At 44.5% G+C, this 23,469-nt stretch overlaps 1 protein-coding gene across 12 annotated transcripts in view; it reads left to right on the forward strand.

Moving 5' to 3' along the window:
- The window catches only part of SIPA1 (signal-induced proliferation-associated 1), a 310,973-nt gene that overhangs the window by 245,155 nt on the left and 42,349 nt on the right, over nt 1-23,469 (forward strand). For 10 of the 12 annotated variants that reach the window (XM_063945192.1, XM_063945198.1, XM_063945195.1 and 7 more), the window contains 3 exons: nt 1,285-1,383; nt 14,038-14,098; nt 14,197-14,263. In XM_063945192.1, the coding sequence (XP_063801262.1) occupies nt 1,285-1,383; nt 14,038-14,098; nt 14,197-14,263 (227 nt within the window). The remainder of the gene's footprint in view (nt 1-1,284; nt 1,384-14,037; nt 14,099-14,196; nt 14,264-23,469) is intronic. The other 2 variants (XM_063945200.1, XM_063945199.1) reach the window with 2 other exon arrangements.

The following is a 23,469-nucleotide window of genomic DNA, read 5'->3' on the forward strand; positions in this document are numbered from 1 at the left end:
AGGAAATTTCAAATGAACATTGTCATAGGAAACCACCTTTCCAACAGGTCAGTCCCTCTAGTTTCTGCCTACTAGAGCTGCCCCAGTCTAATGTAAATGCTGTTATTATTGCTAAATGGAATGGCCTAGGAGATCGTCATTCAGCCCCAAATAAGGTCATACAAGTTCAGAGAATGAAGCCTCTATCATGTAAAAATACTAATTGCAACGCTCAATTGCAATTCTCAAATCTCAGTTGCACACAGTAAGAAATGCCAAACCACTAGCCCCACAGGCACACTATCATTGGACTCTAGAGCACTGGAAACATGTTCTCTAAATTATGAATTTGATTCTGGGCTTGGCATATTCCAGGAAAGGAAAATACTTCTTGCTCGAATGCAGTCTGCCAGCAGTAAAGTTTGGTAGCTGCGGAATAATGGTCAGGGGCTCCTTAGCTCAAGTAAAGAGAAATTTAAATGCTACAGTATACAGTGTCTTTCTAGAGATTTGTTCACTTCCAACATTGTGGCAACAGTTGGGGGAAGATCACTGCTTGTTTCAGAATGGCAGTGCCCCCATACACAAAGACATTGAGCCAAACTTTGTCATCCTACATCAGTGCTGAACTTCACTAATGCTTTTGAGGCTGAATGGTTGCAGATGCCCATGGTTTGGAAAGAGATGTTCAACAAACACATATGATTGTGATGTGCAGGTGTCAGCGTTTCTTTGGCCATGATGGTAAAATATGAACTGGACTAGCTTCTGCTTTCTTATCCATTAAAGATAGTTGTAAATGCTACTTTTGTGTTCTCTGATCTAAGTCTAACGTGTCATGATGACAGTATTGTCTATTGTATTTGCTCAGTGCATTAGAGTATGATATGCCCTTATGCAGTTACAGGCCCAGGTGAACAAATGCAATAAGCTATAGAACATAATTACAAATTACTCTATGTGTCACAAAGAATCACTTAAGGTTCTTTATGAAAAAAACAATAAAGAGAGCACTAGTTGTAGTGTGTGTCAATTATGCACCTAATTAAATAAAACAAACCTTCCAATGGGGACTACTGCTTTCAAATTGAGGTGGCTGATAATATTGTTTACTTGTTAATATTAGTTTAGTCTCAAGAGAGGAACTCCTTTAGTTGCATTGTATCAAGTTCCACCCTTATAATTTTGTTCATATCAGCACAGCTTGTGTTATTATTGACCTCCACTAGTAATAGGGAGCCATCCTATTTCACAATATATGTAACATCTATGTTGTTCTGTTACTCACTGTTTTTCCTTTGTCAGCACTTTCACCAGCTCCCCAGTCTCTTGAAGATGAATGGCAAAGTATCTCCGATCTCACTCTGGCCTGTAACAGCATACTGGAAGCCATGTCTAAAGAAGGTAAGTTAGATTATTAAATAGAAATAGGGAGAAAAGATTTAAAATAATGCAAATTTCAAGAAAAACATTCTTGTTGGTTAGGCTTTTCCTCTACCTACAGGATGTACAGTACCTTTCATTAATCAATGGAACATTTCAAACAATATCTGTGATAATTACCTGTCTTTGGAAGCAAAAATCCATCTTTCATTGAAAGTTTATCTACAGAGTAGCAAAGAAAATTTTATAAATATACCTTTTTTTCAGAATGTGACACTATTAACATACAATTTATTTAGGAAGGATAGAATGGGAAGAATAGGAGGAGGGGTAGCAATGTATGTGAAAAAAAAAATGCTACAGTACTTTAATACAAAAAATTGAAGACAAAACTGAGGCCCTTTGGGTCACCATAGAAACCGGAGGGAGAAGGACACTGGGGGTCATTCCGAGTTGATCGCTAGCTGCCATTGTTCGCAGCACAGCGATCAGGCTAAAAATCAGCATTTCTGCGCATGCGTATGCACCGCATTGCGCACGCGCGACGTACAGGTACAAAGGCCTTTGTGGTTTTGCACAGGTTCTAGCGACATTTTCATTCGCAATGGCGGCCGCAATAAGAGTGACAGGAAAGGGGCGTCTCTGGGTGGTGACTGACTGTTTTCAGGGAGTGCTTAGAAAAACGCAGGCGTGCCAGGGAAAATGCAGGCGTGGCTGGGCGAACGCTGGGCGGGTGGTGATATCAAAAGCCAACCCTCCAATGTTAGAATCATCGCACACGAAGAGTAAGTTCAGGGCTGGTCTTGTTTTGCACAAAATGATTTTGCAGGCGCTCTGCTGCACAGGCGTTTGAACTTCTGCAAGGCGAAAATACACTCCCCAGTGGGCGGCGACAATGCATTTGCACGGCTGCTAAAAACTGTTTGCGAGCGATCAACTCGGAATGACCCCCATTATTCGTATTGGGGTGATCTATAGACCACCAGGCCAGAGGCAGGATTTGGACAGGAACCTATTGTTGGACATCACTAAAATGGCTTTAAACGGAGAAGTCCTAATCATGGGAGACTTTAATTTACCTGATGTAAATTGGGAGGGGTCTTTTGCAAGTTCAGCTACAAGTGGCAAATATCAAAATTCATTACAGGGAGCTTCTGTCAAGCAATTGGTGAGGGAGCCCACTCGCAAAGGCTCAATATTAGATTTAATTCTTACAAATGGTGACAGGATATCAGGCATATAGGTGGGTGAGCACCTGGGATCCAGTGATCATCAAGCAGTATGGTTTAGTATAAAGACAGGATCCAACTTCTGTCACACGAAAACAAAGGTGTGTGATTTTAGAAATGCTAACTTTGAAAAAATGAGGAGCTGTTTAAGTGATTCATTGGCGGACTGGAGGGACTTGGAAGGAGTGCAGGAGAGGTGGGACAAACTAAAAAGTGCAATACTAAGGGCAACAGACCTTTGTATCAAAAGGGTCAGGAAAAGCACCAGGAAAAGGAAGCCAATGTGGTTCACAAAAGAAGTATCGACTAGTGTGAAAACAAAAAAGATGGCTTTTAGGAAATACAAACTGACTCAAAATAATAACGACAAAGAGGTGTATCTTGACAGACGGAAGGATGCTAAGAAAGTGATCAGACGTGCAAAGGCAGAAGCTGAGGAGAAAATGGCCCAGTCAGTAGATAAAGGGGGCAAAACTTTTTTTACGTATATAAGTGAAAGGAGAAAATCAAATGGAGGAATAATAAGACTTAAGACAGAGAGTGAGCATTTGGTGGAGGGAGACAAGGCAATAGCAGAACACCTAAATCATTATTTTTGCTCAGTATTTACCACAGAAGGAGAAGGGAAGGGGCCACAGTTAAGTTGCAAGGACATTCATAAAAATAAGGTGAATGAAAGTACATTTACAGAGGAGAAGGTCCTAACGGAACTTTCAAAACTAAAAGTGGATAAATCAATGGGGCCAGATTGGATACACCCAAGGATACTAAAAGAGCTAAAATATGTGCTGGTGACACCTTTAACAGAATTATTTAACCAGTCACTAAATGCAGGTGCCATTCCAGAGGAATGAAAAAGAGCAAATATAGTTCCACTGCACAAAAGTGGAAGCAAGGAAGATGCAAGTAACTACAGACCAGTAAGCCTTACATCAGTAGTAGGGAAAGTAATGGAAAAACAGTTAATAGAAAGAGTTGTGGAATATCTTAAATCAAACAAATCTATGCAGGGAAATGTTACCAGTGGAGTACCCCAGGGATCTGTACTTGGACCAGTTCTCTTTAATATCATTGCAAATGGTATTGAAGGGAAAGTATGCCTTTTTGCAGATGATACAAAGATATGCAACAGGGTAGACACACCAGGAAGGGTAAAACAAATGATTGATGAGTAGGCTTGAGAAATGGTCAAGAACGTGGCAACTACAGTTTAATGCTAAAAAATGCAAAATCATGCACTTGGGTCTCAAAAACCCAAAGGCTAAATATAGTATCAAGGGTACTATAATGGAAACTACTGAGGAGGAAAGGGATTTAGGAGTCACTATTTCAAGTGACTTAAAGGCAGGAAAGCAATGCAACAAAGCAATGAGAAAGGCAAGTCAGATGCTTGGTTGCATAGGGAGAGGAATCAGTAGCAGGAAAAAAGAAGTAATAATGCCACTGTATAGGTCATTGGTATGGCCCCATCCGAATACTGTGTCCAGTTCTGGAGACCATATCTCCAGAAGGATATAAATACATTAGAGAGTGTACAAAGAAGGGCAACTAAAATGGTGCATGGCCTACATCACAAAACTTACCCGGAAAGGCTAAAAGATCTCAACATGTATAGTTTGGAGGACAGAAGGGAAAGGGGGTATATGATAGAAACTTTCAAATATACCAAGGGTCTTAACAAAGTTCAGGAGGGAAACATTCTTCAAAGGAAGAGAAGTATTAGAACTCGAGGACATACACTGAAACTGGAAGGAGGCAGGTTCAGGGAAAATGTAAGGAAAAATTACTTCACAGAAAGGGTAGTGGATAACTGGAATAGCCTCCCATCAGAGGTGGTAGAGGCTAAGACGGTAGAGCAATTTAAACATGCTTGGGATAGACATATGAATATCCTTACAAAAAATTAATGTTCAAAAAGGGTTGAGATTACCGAAAGGATAAAAAAAGGGGCAGACAAGATGGGCCAAGTGGTTCTTATCTGCCGTCAAATTCTATGTTTCTATGTTTCTATACTGTATATTAATGTGTGTGAGTGTGTGTGTGTGTGTGTGTGTGTGTGTGTGTGTGTGTATATATATATATATATACATATATTATACATAAATGCATACATTTATAGCATCCAAAGACTTCTGTTATTTTTCACACTTACTCATCACATACCATGATGAAAACAAACACTTCCGAAAATCACCCAATAAAACATTACACTATACACAAAAATAACAGTGTAGAAGACAGGATAAAGGTACACGTGGTGTGCCAACTACAAACAGATAGACGTCCCAGAAGGTATTAGTAAAAATAAAAAATAAATAGTGAATGCTAAGTATAATGTACTTAATAAAATCGGTTGCTGATAAGAGAAATAGACATATGAGGGGTAAGAGATGGATGGAGTAAAGAGCCGTACTGACGGGGAGATGTGCTGAGCGAGGGGGGTGACCAACACGGGGGGACGCTCATTTCACCCAGCGGTGAAAAGAGCGACCTGCTAGATTGTGCCTGCCTGCAGGCCAATCTAGCACCGGCGACAGCAACGTGCGGGACCGCGCATCGCTCTCGCCCGCACCCCTACACACGGAGCGATGTTCAGCTAATTTCTAAGCAATCTAGTCATTATTATTATATATATACAAATATATATACAGAGCAGAAAGGCAGCACTCAGAGACTCCAATATGTGTAAAAAAAAAATGAAATTTACTAAGTCAAGGTTTCGGGGACCTTTATTACACCTATTGGAGTCTTTCAGTGCTGCCTTTCTATGCTGTATATGTTTGGGGTAACATCCCGGCGAGGTGGGCACCAGAGAAAGGGAACTCATGGAGGTCCCAGAGAGCCAGAGGTTTTCACTAATCCATGACACTCACCTATTCCTAGATTTTGGGTGCAACACTGTATGTAACCACATTGTTTAAATAGAAATGACACGGGCTCTGACTCACTATATTAACAAACAATAATAAACTGTGGAGTTTTAGTTCTAGCCTGCAGCCCCCGGCAAGGGACCCCACTATACTACAGGTCCCACTCTATTGCTCAAAATAATTACAATGAAAATAGCTATCACATCAATGTTAAACTTAAGGTACGCTACCTGGTCTAAAGCTCACAGCAACATTGCTTTTATAGGTGAGACCGTTACCAACACACCTCTTCTAGGAGAACAGCTGACACGAGCTATAATTAAGTTAAAACAGGGTGCATGAGAAAATGTGATCACAAAAAGATTAATACAAAAATGTATCTAATAAACAAAAAGCACTAATTCACAGCACTCACCCATTCCTAGATTTGGGGTGCAACACGGTTTGTGACCGAAATCACATACGGGTTAAAGTCCAACACAGTTTTATTTCCACGTCAGGCAGGATACAGTTTCATATGCAAGATTTGCAGGTCAGGTTTGCAGGCAGTTCTCATAACAGCAGATAACAGTCCAAATGCTAGTAATCACAAACACATGTTCCAAATGGCTCTTAACGGATCCCACACTCGCACCTATCGCCTGGCCACTAACTGCCATTAGGAGCAATGTCTCTGTTCACTGAACACATACTTAAAGGCAGTTTACATGTGCTGTTAATTAATTAGCCTAGCTTCTGTCTGACAACTGATTGAGGCAAAACCGGGATTAGACCCTTCAGTCCTGCTGCTGCTGCTCTGCTAACCCTGGGAAATCCTGATGTTCCACATTAACTCCATGTGGAACTACACTATCCCTGCCATATTATTCCCCCCTGTAAAGCTAAAAACTTCTCAGACAAGCTCAATCTAGCCAACATCTATTTGTGCCATCGTCTGGGTACACAACCCTCTACCATTCTCCAGAGTTCGCCTTCTTCCTCCTCCTCCCCTAGCTTCACCATTGGGTTGCTTGGAGGATCGGGATCCACAAACTTTCTGAAAAAGGTATCAGCACTGAGGTGCTGTTTTCCCGGACGATGCTGCACCTCAAATTTGAATGGCTGCAAGGCCAAAAACCAGCGGGTCACACGAGCATTCACTTCTTTGTTTGTGTGCATCCACTGTAAAGGGGCATAATCTGTAACTGGTAAGAATTCCCGCCCCAACAAATAATATTTTAATGAGTCTAGTGCCCACTTGATTTCCAAGCTCTTATGTTCTACAGTTAAGTACTTGCATTTAGGGAGGCCAATCCCGGGGCATTTTTTCAATCCCGGGATTCGGGATTGAAAAATGCTCAATTCCGGGATTGCAGTAGGGATCAGTGTAGGGAGCAGGAAGAGTATATGTGGAGGGCAGCAAGGGAGGGTGGATGTAGGGAGCAAGGGAGGGTGGGTGTAGGGAGCATGTAAGGAGCAGGAAGGGAGGGTGGGTGTGGGGAGCTGATTGACTGGAGGCCGGCGCTACATTTGAAATGCTGCCAACGCGGTCAGTGTGTGTGTGTCCCCATGGCTGCTGTAACTACCTCGCTGACAGCCGGGCAGCGCTGTGTTATAGTGCTCAGCGCTGTCCGGCAAAACCCTGTTTGGAGGCTCCAAACCCGGGATTCAAATCCTGGCATTTTTGGGCCAAAATCCCGGGATCCCACTGATCCCGATCCCGGGATTGGCCTCCCTACTTGCATTCCCTGGGCAGCAATTTCCGGCTAAAGTAGAGAATGGGTTTCTCTTCCCCGTCTACCACTTGGGAAAGGACTGCCCCCAATCCTGTAGCTGAGGCATCTGTCTGCAATATAAATTGCTTCTTGAAATCATTAGCCTGCAAAACAGGCTCTGCACACAAGGCACGCATGAAATCCTGCCATGCAGCCTCTGCTGGTCTAGACCATATTATCTTGTCTGGGGACTGTTTTTTCAGACACTCAAGTAGTGGTGCCGCCCTAGTGGCAAAATCACAAATTAATCTGTGGTAGTAACCCACAGGACCAAGGAATTTTCTGAGCACGGATTTACATTTGGGTTTAGGCCACGTGAGGACCGTCTCCACGTTACTGGGCTGAGATTTTACCAGCCCTATGCCTACAATATATCCCAAGTATTTCGCCTCCACCATTCCAATGACACACTTCTCAGGATTAGCAGTAAACCAGTGTGCCCATAAAGACTGTAACACTGCCTCTACCCTTGGAAGGTGTGACTCCCAGTCTGAAGTAAAGATGACTATGTCTTCAGATATGCAGCTGCATAGTCTCTGTGAGGTTGCAGCATCTTGTTCATAGCTCTCTGGGAAGTTGCCAGAGCTCCATGCAAACCAAATGGCAGCACTTTGTAATGAAATAAGCCCTCTGGGGTAGATAAGGCTGTTTTGGTTTTAGCAGCCTCAGTTTAAGGAATTTGCCAATACCCTTGTGTCAATCCAGTATGGTGAGGTACTGGCTGTTTGCTAGGTTCTCCGCTAGCTTGTCAACCTGGGGCATAGGGTAGGTATTAAACTGCAAAACTTTATTTATCTTGCGAAAATCATTACAGAATCTTAAAGCACCCGAAGGCTTATGCACTAAAACAATGGGATTATTCCATTCGCTATTTGATTCCTCTATGACCCCTAGGTGCGGCATCTCCTCAACTTCTCGTTTTACCGCTGCCTGCTTTGCCTCGGGAATACGGTATGGCCTCTGTTTTATTACCACCCAGGGAGTAGTGACAATATCATGCTGGATCAGTTGGCTTTTCCCCAGAATGGCAGAGAACACATCCTGGTACTGTGCAACTAAGTTCACCACTTCCTATTTCTGGCTAGGATGCGGAACGGCACTCTGTTTCAAAGGTTCAAGGGAGTAAGTCTCTATCTTGCTTTTCTTCAAACGCCGCCCTTTTTATTATCTGTCTAAGGGACTGATTAAAGCGTTCTACCAGGCCATCTGTTTGCGGTTGGCAAACTGAGATAATCCTATCCACATTTAACAGTCGGCACAAATCCTTCATTAATTTAGAGACAAAAGGGGTACCTTGGTCCGTTAAGACCTCTTTTGGTATTCCCTGGAGAGTGTACAGTGTCCGTAATTCCCAGGCAATGGTGCTAGATTTCATATTCTGTAGTGGTATGGCCTCCGGGTATATGGTGGCATAGTCCACTACCACAAGTATGTATTGATGCCCTTGAGCAGATTTCTCCACCGACCCTATCAGGTCCATACCAATTCTTTCAAAAAGCACAGAAATAACAGGGAGGGGAAGCAGGGGCACCCTAAACCATGGCCGGTGCGCTGTGTTCTGGCACACTGGGCATTCCTGATGATATATTTTTACTGCAGAATGAATGCCAGGCCAAAAGAATATTAACTGTATGCTCTGGAGAGTTTGTTTTCTCCTCCCCTAAATGGTCACCATGGATGCGTGTGTGCCACCCAAATACTAACTGCTTGTGTTTCCGGGTAACTAATAACTGGTCTACCCTTTTACCCTGCAGAGAGGTTAAACTATACAACAAATAATTTTTCAAAATAAAATATGGTACACCTTCTGGTGGTAAAGCAGCAAGCACTGGGCCTCAGTCTCTTGTTTCCTCCTGCGGTTAACCAGCCTAGGAAGCTTTCACTGTCACCATGCCCTGGAGACCCGTGGTCCTCAGCTCCTAGGACGCCTCAGCTGCTGACCGTTTGCTATTGTCATACCACGTAACCACCTCCTGCAGCAACAGAAAATCTCGGCCCAGGACCAGCGGATAAAGTGGTCTGGAGATCACTGCAGCTACCACCTTCACTGGCCAGCTTTTTATCATTAGGGTAAGGTGCACACATGGGCCCTCATCGCCATCCCCATGTATACACAGCACCTTGATGGGGTAAAACCTGGTCAGCTCCCGGAGGAAGCACGTCAGCAGAGACGATGGTAATTTCCCTGCCAGTATCAATTAATGCCCAGATCTCCCGGCCTTCCAACTGTACCAACATATGGAACAGGGTGATCTCTGCCAGGGAGATGTTTCCTGCTGCCATGCTGACCACAGGTCGAGTTGCTGTCCCAGCACTGCAATCCATCAGTCAAATCTGTTCGGGCAGTCCCGACGCATATGACCAGGCTGATTGCAGTCAAAACACACTGTAGGAGTCGGGAGTTTTTCCTTAGTAATGGGAACCTTGGTTTTAGGCTTCGGTACCGGCTGCCACCCTTGCTTAGATTTGGTTAATTTTCCAAGATTAAGGTACCACTTAATCTTCACTGCTAACTCCTCAAATGTCTGCGGATCAGCCTGCAGGGCCCAGTGTTGTACCCCACAGTCTAATACCCATATAGCATGGTCCAAAGCAACAATCTCAAGTATACGTGAAGCCGTATGCCTCTGTGGCTGTAGCCACGCTTTACTCTGGCTAGCTTGGCCAGCTGAACTTTTGAAAGCTCAGACGGGTTCAGCCGCCAATCATACTTCAGTAAGACTCTTTCCTACTCTACTACTATTCCTCTTGATCTTATAACCTCACAAATAAGTAAAGCAAAGTTCGGACCCATACTCTCTCTTAAACTACTGTCCCGTCTCTCAGCTCCAATGCTCCTTCAAGCTACTTGAGAGTCTTGCCTACACTCGCCTCACACACTTTCTTAGCTCACAACTTATTGGACCCACTTCAGTTAGGCTTTCAGTCCCAACCCTCCACAGAGACAGCACTGACTAAAGTAGTAAATGATCTGGTCACTGCAAAGTCTAAAGGCCATTACTCACTCTTATTCTTTTAAAACTCTCTGCTGCTATTGACACAGTTCAGTTGAACACTGTTCTCATACAAGCACTACAATCCCTAGGTCTTCAGGACACAGCCCTTTTCTTGGTTCTCATCCTACCACTCTTATCACTCTTTCTGTGTCCTTTTCTATGAATCCATCTCCTCTTCGCTACCTCTATCAATTGGAGTACAGTAAGGGTCAGTCTTAGGTCCTCTGCTTTTCTCAATCTATACCACATCTCTTGAAAAACGAATCAGCTCTTTTGCATTTCAGTATTATCTGTACGCAGATGATGCTCAAATCTACCTATCCTCCCCCGATTGTACCATCTGTATTGGTCTGTGTCACTGAATGCCTTTTTGCTGTTTCATCTTGGATGTCATCTCGCCACCTCAAACTTAATATTTCCAAAACAAAATTGATTATATTTCCACCGACCAGTTTTAGTTACCAACCTCATATCTCCATAACTGTTGACAACTCGACAATCTACCCTACCCCACAAGCCCTAGGTGTCATCCTTGACTCTGAACTGTACTTTGTTCCCCACATTCAATATGTCTCAAAATCATGTTACATGCATCTGAAAAACATATCCAAAATACGACCATACCTTACATAATACACTGTGAAAACTCTAATCCATGCTCTCATTATCTCCCTCATTGCTTATTACAATAGTCTTCTTACAGGTCTTTCCAAAAAAGAGACTCTGACCACTACAATCCATTCTGAATGCAGCTGCGAGGCTGATCTTCCTGGCTAGACGTTCATCGTCTGTCAGTCCCTCCATTGGTTTCCTGTATTCTACCATATTAATATAAAATACTTTAACTCACACACAAGACCATTTACCAAACTACACCAGCGTACAACTCTTCGCTTATCTCAAAATATCTCCCAACCCGACCTCTTTGTTCTGCACAAGATCTATGTTTCTCATCCCCACTCATTATTCGCTCCCATTTACGACTGCAAGACTTTCTTTGGGCTGCTGTGAAATGCCCTTCCATGCACAATAAAACTCTCCTCTAGTCTCCAAACCTTTAAGCATTCGTTTAAACATACAGGCAAGCTTATCAAATTCCGGAACCGCCCACATAACCTTTATAAACTTTCCTATACAATTACATCCCCACTGTACAGTTCACACATATCCTCACATATTTTCTCTTTCTATTCACTTTCACATTCTCCTGACCCCTGGACAACATAGCTATGGACAATATCATTCAGCCTACCAAGAACCTTTGCATTCTGGTGGACCATTATGCAATAGACAACACCTATCCTTGTATTTCAATGCCTATTTCAGTATAGATTGTAAGCGTGCGAGCAGGGCCTTCCTAACTCTCTGTCTGTTATTACACAATTTTGTTTTATCACTATTGTTTCCAATTGTAAAGTGCAAAGGAATTTGCTGTGCTATATAAGAAACTGTTAATAAATAATAAAAAGGTAGCTACAATAGGCCGAAGCTGATGAATAGTATTTGAGATCAATGGGCTAGCTAATGGAAAAAGGTCAGCTTTAGGAATAACTAGATCATGTGTACTGTGTTTGTACAAAAGGTAACCAGTTACTCCTACAGTACTATTGCTGCATGGAGGGTGAAGTTGAACATTGCATCTAGTCACCCATGTTATTTTGGATTTAACAAAGCATTCATCAATATAAAATAATTCTCATGATGCACGACAGGTGAAGAGTCTTCAGTATAGCAATAATGTAGAATATAAAGACAATGGACCTGATTCATGTTTGTAAGTAAAGCAAAAAAGCAAGCAACTGTACACAATCATGTTGCACTGCAGGTGGGGCAGATGTTATATGCGCAGAGAGATTTAGATTTGGGTGGGGTGTCTTCAAACGGAAACCTAAATTGCAGTGTAAATAAGCCAGTATTTACCCTGCACAGAAAAAATATAAATGTATTTGCTCCCCTTGCATGACAACATGGTTTGTTCCAGAGAAAGTTACTTGCTTTTTTTGCTTTACTTACAAACATGAATCAAGCCCAATGTGTGTCCGGTACAAAACAATATTGAATCCAGAGGGTAAATTCAAAGTGGACCGATAGATCAAATTCCTTTGATTTTGCTGGCCAGATAAAACACATATTGTATGCAAATCTGAGATGATATATACAAATTTTATGAAATACGCAGAAAATTGCCTTTATATTTTGACAAATACAGACTGGTGAAAATAGTAGCCACTGGCAACCCCATTACAGTGACAGTTACAGTCTGTTGCCTAACCCCTATTGTTTTACCCCATGCTGTGGATCACCCCGAAATCACGGTACAAGCCAATGTAGTTGGCTAATGTAGTGGCTGCTGCATAATGGCAATGTGGTTCTGTGGATCTCACATTTGGTATACAGGGATCATTAAAAGAAGTTATGGTTTCCCCCCTCTTTGGGCTCACCATTAGCAGGAAGCCTATTGCAAGCTATTCTAAGCTATTCTAAGCACACAATCAAGCAGATACTCTATCCTAATAAGGTGATTGCTAATTTTCTCATTTTGTGTTGTATGATGTCATTGAAATCATGTTTGAAAGTATTTGTGTGTTAACAGTGGCATCTTCTAGTAGTCAGTGAATGAAGATTATAGGGTCTTTATTACTTTAGGCAAGTCTTAGTGTCTGGCTAGCAGCTTCGGTAGCAGCCTGATCAGCAGACTTCTGCTGTGTAGATTCCATACCACACAGAAGGATGTGACATCACGTTGGGGCTCTCTCACTGCTTGGTGAGAAATCAGGGGATCTAACCTTGCAAGCACCTGACTTGCAAGTTGGAGAAAGTAGCTAATTATTGTTTTGTATGGGCTGGGTACTATACACAATTAAATATAATGATAATTTAATTATTTAAATATTTTAATTTTGTCATACAGTACAACTTGTACTCATGTAGTATTATTATTATTATTATTATTATTATTACTGTGACTATAAGTATATCATATCTCCGAACTATCCAGATTTTAGTGGGATACTCCTACATATCAGCCAATGTCTTACCGTCCTACCTGCAGGTTGCAGTGTCCCGTGATGTAGGGGAAGGGAGGGGGATTGGGGTTCGAAGGCCCCTCTCACACCCTGCTCTGGTTAGTAGAGCAAGCAGTGAATAGATGCCGTGTGCATTCCTGTGGTGTTTATTCACCAGAGAGAAAGACTAGGGGCATGCTCCTTTGCCACCAGAGAGAAGGACCAGCGGCTTCCAAAGCACTGGGCATGCCCCTAGTGTGAGAAAAATGGGGGACGTGGCCTGGGGCACGGCATTTCATGAATGGCAATGCCCCTTTGCCACAAGGCCATAGCCGCTAATTTTGTGTGTGCCTTCGGCACAAAGGTCCAGCTGTTCACCACAGAAAAGTTGGGAGGTATGGTATACAGCGTCTGTTTAGGAATGTTTGAAGTATACTCCCTAATTATCGCTGCCAGCTATGACCATTGCTGTGTCTCTCCTGCGCTAACTTTCACATGTACTTCAATGTCTGTACAACTAGCTGCCATCTTGTTTTGTTTTCTTTTTGGTTTTTTTACTTTCTCATTTTTAGCTGCTATACTGGGTTTCCAGAGTAGTGTGCATATGGTCACTCAGATCCCTCTAGACTTCTAATATACTTTTAGTTTACAGTAGAGAACGCATTAACCCATATATACATTAATTGAAATTACACAATGCATTTGTCAAATAACATATATTTAAGGCTTCTGACACTTTTGTAGACATGTTTTATCAGTTATGAAAATGTAATAAAGAGATTTATTTTTATTTTGTTTTTATACTTTTTGTGTTTTTACAGAACAGGTGCCAGCATTTAAAAATGATTTAGGAGCTCACAGCTCGATCCCAGCATCATCTGGGTAAGAGGCAGACTGTATTTCTCAGGGCTTTTATGTTTGGAACAGTTGGAACTCACTATGGCTTCCTCTACACTAATACACATCCCTCTTTATTTCAGAAATCTCAATGACAAAGTCACAGAGCTAGAAATGAAGCTGAAGAAACTGCAGGAAGACCTTAGAAGGGTGAGGGGAAACACATAAACTAAAATGATTTGTGATACAACACAAAAATCACACACTATGGGCAGCATCAGTGATTGCATTCAACTTGTGATCATCAATAAAAGGGTATTTCTTCATATAAAATATATATTAATACTAAAAATTTTTTTAATATGTATTAAAAGTAAACTCACAGGTCCTCTCCTACACATATATGAGTTATAAGTTAAGCACATACACATTGGAACCTATAAAACATGTTTGATCTTAATTACAAGTGCATCCGGAAAGTATTCACAGCGCTTCACTTTTGTGACATTTTGTCATGTTACAGCCTTATTCCAAACTGGAATAAATAATTTTTTCCCTCAAAACTGTACACACAATACCCCATCATGACAATGTGAAAAAGGAGATTTATGGTAAGAACTTACCGTTGTTAAATCTCTTTCTGCGAGGTACACTGGATTCCACAGGGAATAACATCGGGGGTGTAGAGTTGGATCTTGATCTGAGGCACCAGGCACTGGAGCTCAGTTTTGTTAACCAGTCCAATGCAGTAGCAGGTAAGAGAGACGACAACAATTAGTAGCCACATACAACTACATTCTCACGACAGGAGAAGGTACCAGTGGCTAATGCCATACAAACCCAAAGAAGCTAAGTGCGTCAGGGAGGGCGCCCTTTGGAATCCAGTGTACCTCGTAGAAAGAGATTTAACAACGGTAATTCTTACTATAAATCCCCTTTTCTACAGCAGGGTACACTGGTATTCCACAGGGAATAACATCGGGGATGTCCTAAAGCAGTTCCTCATGGGAGGGGACGCACTGTAGCGGGTACAAGAACCCTTGCGTCCAAAGGAGACATCCTGGGAGGCGGAAGTATCGAGGGCAAAGAACCTTATAAACGTGTTCACTGAGGACCACGTAGCCGCCTTGCACAATTGCTCAAGGGTCGCACCACAGCGGGCCACCCAAGAAGGTCCAACAAACAGAGTAGAATGGGCTTTGAAGTTAGCAGGAGCTGGAAGGCCAGCCTGTACACAAGCATGTGCAATCACCATTCTAATCCATCTGGCCAAGGCCTGCTCATTAGCAGGCCAGCCATGTTTGTGAAAACCAAAGAGAGAATCAGATCTCCGAAGCGAAGCTGTTCTCTTCACATAAATACGGAGAGACCGTACCATATCCAAAGAGCGCTCTAAACTAGGAGAGGTAAAGGCCGGAACCACAAACTCTTGGTTAAGGTGGAAAGATGACACCACCTTAGGCCGATAACCAGGGCGAGTTCTAAGAGCCGCCCGGTTATGGTGAAAAATCAGAAAGGGTGACCGTCAGGACAAGGCACCCAAGTCCGAAACCCGTCTAGCAGAGGCAATAGCCAGCAAAAACAAAACCTTAAGAGTAAGCCACTTATGGTCCACATACTCAAGAGGTTCGAATGGAGACTCTTGTAGGGCATCCAGAATAACCGACATCAGGCAAAGTTGCAATTTTTCTCTGAAACCATACCGACAAGGCTGAAATATGAACCTTGAGGGAGGCCAGACGAAGGCCTAAGTCCAGGTCCTGTTGCAGAAAAGCCAAAAGTTTGGCAGTACTGAACTTGAATGCATCATAATTCTTAGCCGCGCACCAAGTGAAGTAAGAATTCCAGACCCTATAATAAATCCGAGCTGAAGCCGGTTTACAGGCTTTCAACATAGTTTGAATGACCGCCTCAGAAAATCCTTTGGCCCTCAGAACTGAAGCTTCAAGAGCCACGCCATCAAAGCCAGTCGGGCCAGATCCTGGTAGACACAAGGGCCCTGAACGAGGAGGTCTGGGCGTTGCGGAAGTAGAAGAGGACGCTCTATCGAGAGACTTTGAAGGTCTGAGAACTATTGCCGTCTGGGCCACGCTGGAGCGATTAGAAGCAGTATTTTTTCTTCTTGCTTGAACTTCCTTATTACCCTGGGCAGGAGTGACACCGGAGGGAACACGTACGGCAGCCGAAAGTTCCATGGAATTGCCAGCGCGTCCACGAACGCTGCTTGAGGATCCCTTGTCCTTGCTCCGAATACCAGAACCTTGTGATTGTGTTGAGATGCCATCAGGTCTACATCTGGTAGGCCCCACTTGTCCACTAGGAGTTGAAATACTTCTGGATGAAGGCTCCACTCTCCGGCGTGTACGTCCTGACGACTGAGGAAGTCCGCTTCCCAGTTGAGGACCCCCGGAATGAACACTGCCGATATGGCTGGCAGATGGCGTTCCGCCCATAGAAGAATCTTTGACACTTCCATCATTGCCATGCGGCTTCGAGTGCCACCTTGATGATTTATGTATGCCACCGTGGTTGTCCAACTGTACTTGAACAGGCCTGTTCTGTACCAGAGGCAGGGCCAGTTTCAACACTGCCTGCAACTCCAGAATGTTTATCAGGAGGAGGAATTCCTCCCTGGTCCATCGACCCTGAAGAGAGTGTTGCTCGAACACCGCGCCCCAACCCCACAGACTGGCATCCGTCGTTAGAAGGACCCAGTTGGAGATTCAGAAGGGACAACCCCTGCTTAATTGCTGGTCCTGTAGCCACCAGGTCAGTGACAGGCGATCCTCCAGAGTCAAGGAGAACATGCGAGTCCTGATCCGGTGTGGTAGGCCATTCCCATTTGGAAAGGATTAACCTCTGCAGAGGGCGGGAATGAAATTGAGCGTACTCCACCATGTCGAAAACCGACACCATGAGGCCTAGTACTTGCATCACCAAGTGTATCGACACACGCGGGCGAGACAGGAAGCATCTTATCTTGTCCTGAAGTTTCAGGACTTTTTCTGGAGACAAGAACACCCATTGGTTGTGGGTGTCCAGTAATGCCCCCAGGTGAACCATGTTCTGAGCATGGACCAGTGAGGATTTCTTCCAGTTGATGAGCCACCCGTGGGCTTGCAGGAATTGGACTGTCAGTTCCAGATGACGGAGGAGAACCTCTGGAGAGTTCGCCAGGATCAACAGGTCGTCCAGATACGGCAGGATCCTGATACCCCGACTGCAGAGCATAGCCATCATAACCGCCATGACCTTGGTGAAGATTCTCGGAGCCATGGTCAGACCAAAAAGTAAGGCCTGGAATTGAAAATGTAGGTTGCCAATAGCAAACCACAGGTATTGTTGATGCGACATGGCAATAGGAATATGCAGGTAAGCATCCTGTATGTCCAGGGATACCATATAGTCCATGGGATCCAAAACCAGAACAATAGAGCGAAGAGTTTCCATATGGAATTTGGATACCTTCACAAATTTGTTCAAAGACTTGAGGTTGAGAATGGGCCGGGAAGACCCATTCAGTTTCGGAACTAGGAACAACGTTGAATAGTACCCCTTGCCTCTCTGAGTCAGAGGCACCAGTACTATCACTCCTGTGTCCAGGAGGGATTGTACCACCAAATGGAGAGTTTTTGCTTTCACCGGATCCGAAGGGATGTTTGTTGAGCAAAACTGGCGAGGGGGACGTTTCTTGAAAGAGATGGCGTATCCGTGAGTGACAACTTCCTGAACCCAAGCGTCTGAAGCGGTCCATAACCACACCCCAGGAGGAGACCCGCCCTGAGACCCGCAGGCTTATTTTTTTGGAAGCAGGATGACGTGCAGCCCAGGAACGTTTAGGTTTGGGCTTAGTTGATTTGGAAGTGCGAGCCTGTTTCGGGTACGCCTGATGCTTTACTTGGAGGTCGAAAGGAACAAAAGGAAGTACTCTTAGCCTTCGGAGCCGAAGGGTTAGTACTAGGCTGACAGGCAGTCTTAGCGGATGCTAAGTCGGCAACAATCTTGTTGAGATCCTCCCCAAAAAGGATGTTTCCCTTAAAAGGGATCACCTCCAAGGTCTTTTTAGAGTCCAGTTCTAGAGACCAGGACCACAACCAGTGAATCCGGTGAGCCAGAATCGACGTAGTAGACGCTTTGGCCGCCAGGACACCAGCATCAGATGCCGCCTTTTGAATATATGAGAGGCTGTAATAATATATGAAAGACACTGTCTAGTATTATCAGGAAAATCAGACGGTAGTTCCGCTTCAACTTCCTGAACCCCGGCTTCGATAGCTTTTGCAGCCCAAGAAGCTGCAATAGTGGGCCTATGCACAGCTCCTGCAAGAGTGTAAATAGACTTCAAGCAACACTCCACACTCTTATCCATCGGTTCCTTCAGATAGGTAACGGTAGTGACAGGCAGAGCAGATGACACCACCAAATGCGTGACCTGTGAGTTTACCGGCGGCGGTGTTTCCCAATTTTTACTTAATTCTGCAGCGAGGGGCTAACGAGCTAGCATCTTCTTAGACAGAGAGAATTTCTTTCCTGGATACTCCCAGGATTCCTGAAGTATGTCAACCAAATGGTCAGAATGGGGTAAAACTAATTTAGTAACCTTCTGACGCTTGAACTTATCAGGTTTCTTAAAGGTATCTTGAGGTTTTGCGTCATCATCATTTTGAAGGATCAGTCTGATAGCCTCCAAGAGATCAGGAATATCCACCTGTGTAATAGATTCCCCATCAGAAGCGTCTGCATCAGTGTCTGAGGGGTCAGTATATGCGCCATCTTCATCGGATGAAGTATCCTAAACATGTGTGAATTGTGAGGAAGTAATGGCCCGCTTAGAGGACCCCTTTGTCTTAGGTGGGCGAGGGTTAGGTTTTTGTTTTGCCAAAGACTGATTTAATTGCTGTAACTGAGAGGACAGATTATCTGCCCATGGCGGATTAACTGCAGGGACAATATGTGGCTGTAATGGCACAGGAGTTCCCACAGGGGGCACAAGTCTAGTTACTAGCGTAGTCAGTAATGTAGAAAAGGCAGCCCAAGGTGGGTCTTGGTGTGCCCCCGCTGCTGCAGACTGAGGGGTATAGAACCCCCGGTACCTGAACCCTCAGCTGCAATGTTTTCCTCTGAGCAATCCGTGGCGTCAGCACTGCACGGTGCAGGATCAGCCATGGATCTACCACCCTGTTTAGCAGACATTGTCTGTAAGCGTAACCTTAGGGTGTAATAGTACAATAAAAGCAGACAAAATACCTGACAAAAATCCCCTATATAGTGTGACTGCAAAGCAGAGCAAAACAGAGAATTTAAGAGGTATATGGTGACTGAAACACACAGAAAAAAATACCAAAGTAGTATATCCTGTGAGACACTACAGTATATCAAATGAGAACCCTGATGCACTTAGCCCCCTTCAGGGTACAGAATATAGGGATAGCAATATGTGTGAGATACACGGACTATAGACCACACAGCAGCTATTAGCACACACAGTCACATGTACAATGCAAAAGTGATTACAAACAATAAAACTGCACTGGACTAGCAATACTAAGTAATTGGACTACTAAGTAAAGCTATGTACAGTATACATATACAGATATAACAATGTACAGTAAAGACTGGATGTATATCACAGGGTACTTGTACTAAATAACCCTGAAGTTATGCACTTGTTCTTAACTAACACTCTCTAAATGACATGTAGAATACTTAAGTGTCCTGTAAATGCACAGCGCTGATAATGCAGGCGGCTTTACAGAAGAGACATTGTCCAGCAGTCCCAGAATCAGCTCAGCTTGTGTGTAATGGCGCCCAAACGCTGACAGGGAGTGAGGGAGAGAGAGATATGCAGCTCCAGGGCAGGAACATTTGCAGTAAATGGTGCCTGGGGCTGGGGGAGGGGCTACAGGTCAGGGCCTTATCCCCTTGCTGGACTTCACCACCGGGTACTGCGGGGCCTATTTGAAATAGATTTTAAGAAATCCGACCTGTGCCCCTTGCCCTGGTGGTCTAGTGGGGTTCCTGTACGTCCACAGTGTCCACGCCAGTGCGTGCGGTCCATCTCCTGGAGACCGCGCCGGATCGCGATTTTAGCGGGTCCCATCTGGGGGACCCTCTTACCGCCTCCCTGTAGATGGGGCCATGCGATCCAGGAGAGCAGTGGTGAGTGTGAGCCTGATGAGACTGGAGTCCTCTGTTGTAAGTACCACTGGGGGAGGTGAGGGAGCTGCAGAACGATATGTCAGTGTGACATATGGCACTTCTAAGTGCCTGTACTGCGGCCCTTGAAGTCTTCTTTCTTCAAAAAGCTCTTTTCAGGGCTGCCTAGCGCAGCCCTCCCTGTTAGCTGCCTGCACTGCAGGCACCAACTTACAAACTGAGCTCCAGTGCCTGGAGGCGGGGATACAGAGGAGGCGGCGCTTTGCATACTGGGAACAGTCAAAGCTTTTAGCCTGTTGGTGCCTAGGATAAAGATCCAACTCTACACCCCCGATGTTATTCCCTGTGGAATACCAGTGTACCCCGCTGCAGAAACAGTTGTTTTTTTTTAGATTTTTGCAAATATATTAAAATAAAAAACTAATAAATCACATGTACATAAGTATTCACAGCCTTTGTTCAATACTTTGTTGATGCACCTTTGGCAGCAATTACAGCCTCAAGTCTTTTTGAATATGATGCCACAAGCTTGGCACACCTATCTTTGGCCAGTTTCGCCCATTCCTCTTTGCAGCAACTCTCAAGCTCCATCAGGTTGGATGGGAAGTGTCGGTGCATAGCAATTTCAGATCTCCAGAGATGTTCAATCGGATTCAAGTCTGGGCTCTGGCTGGGCCACTCAAGGACATTCACAGAGTATGAGGTCAAGAGCTCTCTGGAGCAGGTTTACATCCAGGATGTCTCTGTACATTGCTGCATTCATCTTTCCTTCTATCCTAACTAGTCTCCCAGTTCCTGCCACTGAAAAACATCCCCACAGCATGACTGCCAACACCATGCTTCACTGTAGGAATGGTATTGGCCTGGTGATGAGCGGTGCTTGGTTTCCTCCAAACATGACGCCAGGCATTCAAGCCAAAGAGTTCAATCGTTGTCTCATCAGACCAACGAATTCTGATTCTCATGGTCTAAGAGTCCTTCAGGTGCATTTTGGCAAACTCCAGGCGGGCTGCCATGTACTTTTTACTGAGTAGTGGCTTCCGTCTGGGCACTCTACCATACAGGCTTGATTGGTGGATTGCTGCAGAGATGGTTGTCCTTCTGGAAGGTTCTCCTCTCTCCACAGAGGAATGCTGTAGCTCTGACAGAGTGACCATCGGATTCTTTGTCACCTCCCCGACTAGAGCCCTTCTCCACCGATTGCTCAGTTTAGATGACCAGCCAGCTCTAGGAAGAGTCCTGGTGATTCCGAACTTCTTCCATTTCCGGGTGATGGAGGCCACTGTGCTCATTGGGACCTTCAAACCAGTAGATATTTTTGTGTACCCTTCCCCAGATTTGTGCCTCAAGACAATCCTGTCTCGGAGGTCTACAGACAATTTCTTTGACTCCATGCTTGATTTGTGCTCATACATGCACTGTCAAGTGTGGGAGCATATATAAACAGGTGTATCCAATCAACTGAATTTACCACAGGTGGACTCCAATTAAGCTGTAGGAACATCTCAAGGATGATCAGTGGAAACAGGATGCACCTGAGCTAAATTTTGAGCTTCATGGCAAAGGCTGTGAATACTTATGTACATGTGATTTCTTAGTTTTTGTTTGTTTGTTTTTTTATACATTTTAAAAAATCACAAACAAAACTTCTTCACAATGTCTTTATGGGGTATTGTGTGTAGAATTTTGAGGGGAAAAATGAATTGAATACATTTTGGAATAAGGCTGTAACATAACAAAATGTGGAAAAAGTGAAGAGCTGTGAATACTTTCCGGATGCACTGTAGATAAGAACTACTGTATCCTACATCAGTGGTTCAGTAGTTAGTAATAACTATAGACTGTGTTCATGTATCTGTTTCATCTAAAAGTTTGCTATAAAAGTAGACCTTTGACACTGATGTATACTTTAATAGTAATCAATAATGTAATATATTATAGGCTAAAAGAATCACATGTAGAATGAAAGTCATACAATATTTTATTTTTAACAATGTTTGCTTTTATTTATATAAAGGGGTGGTCTTCAGTATGCCGACTGACGGGATCCCGGCGCACAGTATACCGGCGCCGGGATCCCGACAGCCGGCATACCGACACTTATTCTCCCTCGTGGGGGTCCACGACCCCCCTGGAGGGAGCTCCCGGCGCCGGTATGCTGGTCGCCGGGAGCCCGACCGCCGGCATATCGTAGTGAACCCATATAAAGTAGTACAATATATGGGATCTGGGCCCTCATTCCGAGTTGTTCGCTCGTTGCCGATTTTCTCTATATTGCGATTAGTCGCTTACTGCGCAGGCGCAATGTTCGCAGAGCGCATGCGCTTAGTTATTTTACTCAAAAGTTTGGTATTTTACTCACGGCATTACGAGGATTTTTCTTCGCTCTGGTGATCGGAGTGTGATTGACAGGAAGTGGGTGTTTCTGGGCGGAAACTGGACGTTTTATGGGTGTGTGTGAAAAAACGCTGCCGTTTCTGGGAAAAACGCGGGAGTGGCTGGAGAAACGGGGGAGTGCCTGGGTGAACGCTGGGTGTGTTTGTGACGTCAAACCAGGAACGAAACTGACTGAACTGATCGCAGTGGCAGAGTAAGTGTCGAGCTACTCAGAAACTGCTAAGAAATTTCTATTCGCAATTCTGCTAATCTTTTGTTCGCAATTCTGCTAAGCTAAGATTCACTCCCAGAGGGCGGCGGCTTAGCGTGTGCAATGCTGCTAAAAGCAGCTAGCGAGCGAACAACTCGGAATGAGGGCCCTGGTCAGCATCCCGGCGGTGTAGATGCCGGCGCTCAGGTGACCAACGCCGGAATCCCGACACCACTCGGAATCCCAGTGCCGGAATCCCGACCGCCGGCATCCCGAAGGTAAGTATTGGGGTGAGGGTTAGGCACTACAGGAGGGGTTAGTCGTAGCCGCCACTCCCAATTCCCCCCCCCATGTCTTATGGGCCCTACACATTCGGCGACCCGCTGCCGAGCTGCCCAACGGCCGATACGGCCGACGGTGGGGGGAGGTGATGGCGGGAGAGAAGTTTCTTTACTCCCCCCGTCACCCAGCTCCATAGCAGTGCAAGCTAATATGGACAAGATTGTCCATATTGGCTTGCATGTGTAAGTGACCCGGCACCAATGATGAACGAGCGTGGGGCCGTGCATCGTTCATCGTTGGTGCTGTTCATTAATGAACAAGAACGTTCATATCGTTCAGTTATATCGCCTAATGTGTAGGGCCTATAAGCCCTAGCTGCCAACCCCTGTGA

The sequence above is a fragment of the Pseudophryne corroboree genome, chromosome 11 (genome assembly GCF_028390025.1).
Source record: "Pseudophryne corroboree isolate aPseCor3 chromosome 11, aPseCor3.hap2, whole genome shotgun sequence".
NCBI lineage: Eukaryota > Metazoa > Chordata > Amphibia > Anura > Myobatrachidae > Pseudophryne > Pseudophryne corroboree.